Raw genomic sequence first — 6,349 nt, 5'->3', positions numbered from 1 at the left:
AGCCTCAGGCTCAGTCCCTGAGTTGCCTTCCCCCCCGCCCCCCGCCCCCCGCTCCCTGAGCATAAAATGGGATGCGCCGTAAGCTTTCCCTGGGAACGTGTGGCAGGCACCCGGCATAGTTCGGGTCTCAAGGCAGGCGAAGTCCATGAGCCGCGGAAAGGGCACCACTGCACAGTCCTGTGAAGGAGCAGCAGAAAGGGCAGAAGGAGAGCACAAGGCCACTTGCTGGGGCTTGCTGAGGAGGTCCTGGGCGTGACCTCTGGGACTCCTGCTGGAATGCACGAAGGGTGAACCCGAGCTATAGAACTACTATGAGAATCTTACAGTGTTTAGGAAGAGAGGTAGGTCTCCTGAGCCTTATCCACGGCCAGGAGACGGAGGCTCAGACAGGGAAACGGCTTGTTCTTTTTTTTTTTTTTTTTTTTTAATATCAATAATTATTTTATTTTTTTATTTTTTAACTTTACAATATTGTATTGGTTTTGCCATATATCAACATGAATCCGCCACAGGTATACACGTAAAAATATGGAACGTTTCACGAATTTGCATGTCATCCTTGCGCAGGGGCCATGCTAATCTTCTCTGTATCGTTCCAGTTTTTAGTATATGTGCTGCCGAAGCGAGCACCTGGTTGTTCTTAAACACATGGCAAGAGTGAAGCCAAGACTGGACTCCCAACTCCAGGGAGTGAGAGGAGAACGCCGCTAAGGGACTGGAAAGCAGCATACAGAGAGAGAGACCCTCCTGGAACTTTCTGCCCTGGTGAACACTAGAACCAGGGCGGGAGGCTGCAGCCTGAGCTGGGTGGCCTGAGCAGGCTGGAGAAAGGGGAGGCTCCTGCTGTCCTTCTTGTCACCTCTTCATGAGTCTCAGCCCCCTGCTTCACCCCCTCATTTCTGATTTCTTCATCTCTTCTCCCAGGCTTAAGGCTTTTTTTTTTTGGCTGAACTGTGCAGCTTGTGGGATTTTAGTTCCCCAACCAGAGATTGAACTTGGGTCCTGGCAGTGGAAGCTCTGAGTCCTAACCACTGGACAGCCAAGGAATTCCCACTTAAGGCGTTTATTAAAGAATATTTGGAGTTTCTTTATTGTGGTAACATATACACATAACAAAATTTACCATTTTAACATTTAAAAAATATTTTATTTTTGGCTGTGTCGGGTCTTAGTTGCAGCACACAGGCTCTCTAGTTGAGGCGTGAGGGCTTAGTTGCCCTGTGGCATGCAGGATCTTAGCTCTCCCACCAGGGATCTAACCCACATCTCTTGTGGTGGAAGGCGGATTCTAACCATTGGGCCACCAGGAAGTCCCCATTTTAACATTTTTAAGTGTACAAGTTCAACGGCATTAACGGCGTACACTCAGGTGCATCCAGTACCACCATCCATCTCCAGAACTTTTTCATCTTCACACACAGAATGAAGTTTCTTACTTTTAAATGTAAAGCTGAATTAAACTTTAGGTATGATTCTTGAAAAAAAATTCCTCACAAATTAACCAAGAAAGTTTGCTTCTGGCCTGTAGTTTTTTTCTGAGGGCCAAGCCCCCCTCCCTGCATGTGAAATGTGGTCACTGATTTTCTCAATGGATCTGATCCTCTTCTTTGGTAGAGAGACCCATAGCTGTCTGTACATCATGCAATTCCAGCTTTGTATATGTAATGCGTATGCTTGTGGACTTCCCAGGTGGTGCTAGTGGTAAAGAACCCACCTGCTGATACAGGAGACATAAAAGAAGTGGGTTCGATCCCTGGGTTGGGAAGATTTCCCTGGAAGAGGGCATGACAACCTACTCCAGTATTCTTCCCTGGAGAGTCCCATGGACAGAGGAGCCTGGTGGGCTACAGTCCATGGGGTCGCAGAGACACGACTGAAGCAACTTAGCAGGTAGGCAGGTGTGTGCTAGTGTGTATGTGTTCGTGTGGCAGAGGGAGTCTGAGAGTCCTGTGAGGGGCCTATCTTTGGCCCTGTCTTGAGCCCAAACATAAGCCTGTCTTGTGACTCAGGACAGCTCAGAGAAGTCAGGTTACCTCAGGAACTTTTCCAGCTTTGAGGTAGAGGGTGAGAAGGCCACAGTCAGGCCCAGCTCACATCTCACCCACTCCTGGGATGTCCAGAGCCAGGAGGGTGGAAGTCAGACCAGGATTGGCCATTTCTTGGGCTGAAAGTATCTACAAGAGGGGCAGGACAACACCAGGAAGCCTCCCCTCTTCCTGCTCAGAAAAGCCCACTCTTTTCTTCCTCTGGCCCCATGCTAAGCACTCCTGTGTCCATTCTCTCATGTCTGACCTTTGAGGTGGCATTGGAGGTCAGTGGGGCAGGGGAAGAGAGGAAGTAGCTGAGTCAAGATTTGAAGCTAGGGCATGTTGTTTCTCAACACAGGCAGCATTGGCATTCTCACTGAGATGGTTCATCACTGGGCAGGACTGTCCCACGCGTATCAGATGTTTGATGTGCCTGGCCCTACCCACTAATGCCAGGAGTGTCCCCCAGTCATTGTGGTAACCAAAAGCAAACCATGCATTTCCGGTAGTATTCTAGGGATCAGGAGGACGGAGACCGGGGTAAGCCCACTCCGCTCTGGCCTCAGCTTCATCTGCAAAAGGGGGAAGTCATCTTTGTGACTAGTTTACATGCTATGGCACACAGTGGGGCTCCAAAAATGTGTTCTTTCGCTTCTGGAAGGGGTAGTTTGAGGCACAGCTGCCCTTCTTGGCAGGGGAACATGAGGTCCCCAGGCTTGAAGGCTCAGTTTTGAGGCAGGGTGCTCCCCGTGTCTCTGCTGGGACCGCAGCAAGTCAATCACTCTTGTATAGTCTGTTGCCCCTACCCCAAGCTCTTGAGGACTCTGCAGACTCTCAATTTTGAAGTTTGCAAAACCTGAGAATATACAACACAAGGCCAGAAGAGGGCAGCAATGGACCATGAATGGCCCTGTCCCGGCCAAAGGAGCAGGAAAGACCCCTTCCTCTCCCCCACCCCCAATCCCCACACCCAGGTATCTGGGGAAGGAGGAACATGTGGCTTCTACCCTCATGAGGTTCTGCCCATCCAGCATCACAGTGCTCCCCATAGACTCCATGCTCTGCCAAATAATTTTGGAAAGACAAACTGGGGGACATCCAAGAACCTCAGTTTGATGCCCCAAGCCTGCTACCATGTCCTGACTGTGCATCCCTGGGCAGGGGACTAACTCCTTGGAACCCCACTTTCCCCACATGTAAGGCAGAAATAGTGATACCAACCACATACGCCCTTTACAGGTTGGTGAGGGGATCCAGTGAGTTACCTGGGTGGTGTGCTGTGCTGTGTTTAATCTCTTAGTCGTGTCCAACTCTTTGCGACCCATGGACTGTAGCCAGCCAGGCTCCTCTGTCCATGGGGATTCTCCAGGCAAGAATACTGGAGTGGGTTGCCATGTTCTCCTCCAGGGGATCTTCCCAATCCAGGGATCAAACCCAGGTCTCCTGCATTGCAGGCAGATTTTTTTACCGTCTGAGCCACCAGGGAAGCCCAAGAATACTGGAGTGATGACTGACGGGACGTGTGCAGTGATGCTGGAGCTCCAAAGGACGCCTGGATGTCCAGTGGTCTCCGCCAGTCTTCACAGACCCCCTGTGTTTTCCTTCATTTTCATGTTACTGACTTCCCTGGTGGCCCACACGACTGGCTGAGCAGCATGGCTTGCCATTTATTCCCAGCAACGGAGGGGAAAAGGGGCAGAGATTCGACCTGCTCCTTCTCCTGAGCCAGCATGTGGCTGGACCTGTTTTGTTAGTTAGGAGGCCACATGGTGGGGCCTGGGGGTACTGCTCATACTATGGCCTCCTTAGGCCTCAGTTCTTGGAGGGAGAAGGCTGGGATACCATCACGGCAGGCCCCGTCATGTGCCTGGTTTTGCCACCTGAGAAATGGGCACACTTGCTGGGCCCCACTCTCAGGATTAAGGACCAACTGGGATGTAGAATTTTCTAAGATGGCTGAAACAAGATCTCCTATCCCACATTTAAAATATGCTGCTGCTGCTGCTAAGTCGCTTCAGTTGTGTCTGACTCAGTGCGACCACATAGATGGCAGCTCACCAGGCTACCCCGTCCCTGGGATTCTCCAGGCAAGGATACTGGAGTGGGTTGCCATTTCCTTCTCCAATGCATGAAAGTGAAAAGTGAAAGTGAAGTCATTGACAATTTTCCCTTGAGTTAGGGTGAACCTCTAATTCTGGCAGGAGGTAATACCGTATGAGTTCTGAGGCTTGGTTGTAAAAGGTGACACAGATTCCATCTGGCCCACCTGGGACATTCACCCTGGGAATCCAACAGCCTTATGGTGAGGAAGCCCAGACCACACAGAGAGGTGTGCTGGCCATCAGAGGCCAGGCAACATCAACTGCCGGATGTGGGAAAGCTTGAGTGACAGCCGCTGAATTGAGCCCATTACTCCCAGAACTATAAGACAGAAATAGAAAGGATCTTTTTTTTTTTTTTTTTTCTGGTTTGTTTGTTTGTTTTTGGCCATGCCACGTGACTTACGGGATCTTAGATCCCCAACCAGGAATTGAACCCAGGCCCCAGCAGTGAAAGTGCCAAGTCCTCACCACTGGACCACCAGGTGATTCCCAAGGATCATTGTCTTAAGGCAGCAGATTGTGGGGTGATTTGTTATGCAGTAGTCATGGCTCATCAGATCAGAGAACACACAGGGGCTCAGTGACATGGGTGCTGGACAGAGGGCTCAGCTGGTATGTTAGCTGGGCAAGGCCTTGAGTCTGTGTTTCCCTGACTCCAAACCTCATCTTTGCCTTGAGCCTGAAATACTTATTCTGGTTTCTGGAGGTGGCTCTGGCCCAGGGAGAGTTCTCTTATCCCTCCCCACACAGCAATGACCAAGCTGAAACCTCACCTAGGGATGGGCCTAGGGCCAGTCCGCAAGGACAGACATACCCAGACCCACATTCGTGATTTATTACATACAACAATATCCGTCTACACAGAGAGGGGAGGCAAGTAGCTGGTCTGGAGCTGGTGGCTGGGGCCCCTTGTCAGAAGGGGGAACCTCTTCTCAGAGCATCATTGGCTGAGGGCACAGGCCACCTACTCAGGCGTGAAAGCAGCCCTGAGGCTCTTTTCATTTGCATAGCTCACTCAGAGGACTCATTTTTGGGAGGCTGACCAGAGTTCCCCTGGGTGGGGAGACTTGGGGCCATCGAGGCCCAAACTCTGAGCTGGCGGTCCATCTCCTCAGGCTGGCAGTCCCATCACGTCCCTCATGTGGTGGGGGTGTGGTGAAAAACAGGAAACAGACATTCCAGCCTGGGACCTCCGCGCTCGAGGATCACAGGGCTCCCTGCTGCTGGGTCCACGTGGTAGTGATCACAGAGCCTGGCCTTCACTCCTGGCCAGAGGACACTTGTTTTCACAGCAGGCAGGCTGGTTCCTGAGGCCTACAGCACTCGATGGGAGCTCAGCCCACTTAGGTTGCTTCCCACAGCTCCAGCTATGAGTGCTGAGTGGAAGTCCCGTCCTGCCCTGGTGAACCCAGGGCCTAAGGGGGCCCAGAGCGGTGGGCAGCTGGGTGTGGCTGAGTGCAGAGGCCAGAGAAGCCAAGATCAGTTGTTTGCTATTTATGCCACGAGCCTTTGTGGATGGCATGGCCTGGGGTTCCAGAGCTTCAGAGGGCAGGCTCTTGCAGGGCAGCGGAGCAGCCGGAGTTTCTGCTCTCAAGTGACTGAAAGCCCAACCTGGCCTCTCTGCAGCCTCTCCTGAGCCAGGCAAGTTACTTTCATCTCCTTCCTGGAAAGCCAAGCCCCGAGGGAGCCCTGCAGGTACACAGAGCCCCCAGGGGGCCTGTCCGCTTTCCTGCCAGCTTCACACACTGATTGTCCTGGGGCTGGGCTGGGCACACTCTCAGATGTTAAAAGGCCACAAGTATTGGTGTTGCATCCCGTGAAAAAAGATCAATATATTACTGTTTTGTTTTTACAAAAATTAAAAATGTCCACATGGATCTATACAGGTTGTGAACTGCGTGCTCAGGATCACTAGAAAAGGAGGGAAAGACTGAAGGTGAGGTGGGAACTGGGGGGGCCCCAGAAGCCCTGTTTCTGATCTGGGTATCCCTGTCCTGCCTATTTCCTTGGGAAGAGGTATGGCCCCCCAGTCCTCTCATCCCAACCTCCTGAATTCCACCCTCTCTTGGGGTGGGGGAGGGACAGTATGAACAAAGTCTCAGGGGCTGATGGCTTTGCCCTGGCTGGGTCAGGGCTTGAGTGAGCCCTGTATGACCAAGAGGGTGGTTTGCTCACAACCAGGATCACAGCCCTGGGTCTTGGGCCACACGATGGGAGAGT

General features: G+C 52.0%; 1 protein-coding gene, 1 non-coding gene and 1 pseudogene across 7 annotated transcripts in view; all 3 read right to left on the bottom strand.

The window, feature by feature from the left end:
- Window positions 1-6,349, bottom strand: part of LOC102409934 — a 742,713-nt pseudogene that overhangs the window by 190,847 nt on the left and 545,517 nt on the right.
- Window positions 523-630, bottom strand: LOC112587207. Its single transcript, XR_003111723.1, has one exon. It is a non-coding gene; the product is annotated as a U6 spliceosomal RNA (small nuclear RNA).
- The window catches only part of COL23A1 (collagen type XXIII alpha 1 chain), a 411,900-nt gene continuing 410,497 nt past the window's right edge, over window positions 4,947-6,349 (bottom strand). For all 6 annotated transcript variants that reach the window (XM_044947718.1, XM_044947715.1, XM_044947716.1 and 3 more), the window contains one exon: window positions 4,947-6,040. In XM_044947718.1, coding sequence (XP_044803653.1) covers window positions 6,038-6,040 — 3 coding nt within the window. In that variant the 3' untranslated portion in view covers window positions 4,947-6,037. The remainder of the gene's footprint in view (window positions 6,041-6,349) is intronic.

This window comes from Bubalus bubalis, chromosome 9, assembly GCF_019923935.1.
Source record: "Bubalus bubalis isolate 160015118507 breed Murrah chromosome 9, NDDB_SH_1, whole genome shotgun sequence".
NCBI classification, from domain to species: domain Eukaryota; kingdom Metazoa; phylum Chordata; class Mammalia; order Artiodactyla; family Bovidae; genus Bubalus; species Bubalus bubalis.
The sequence above is the reverse complement of the archived record's forward strand: the minus strand, read 5'-3'. Positions and strand labels throughout refer to the sequence as shown.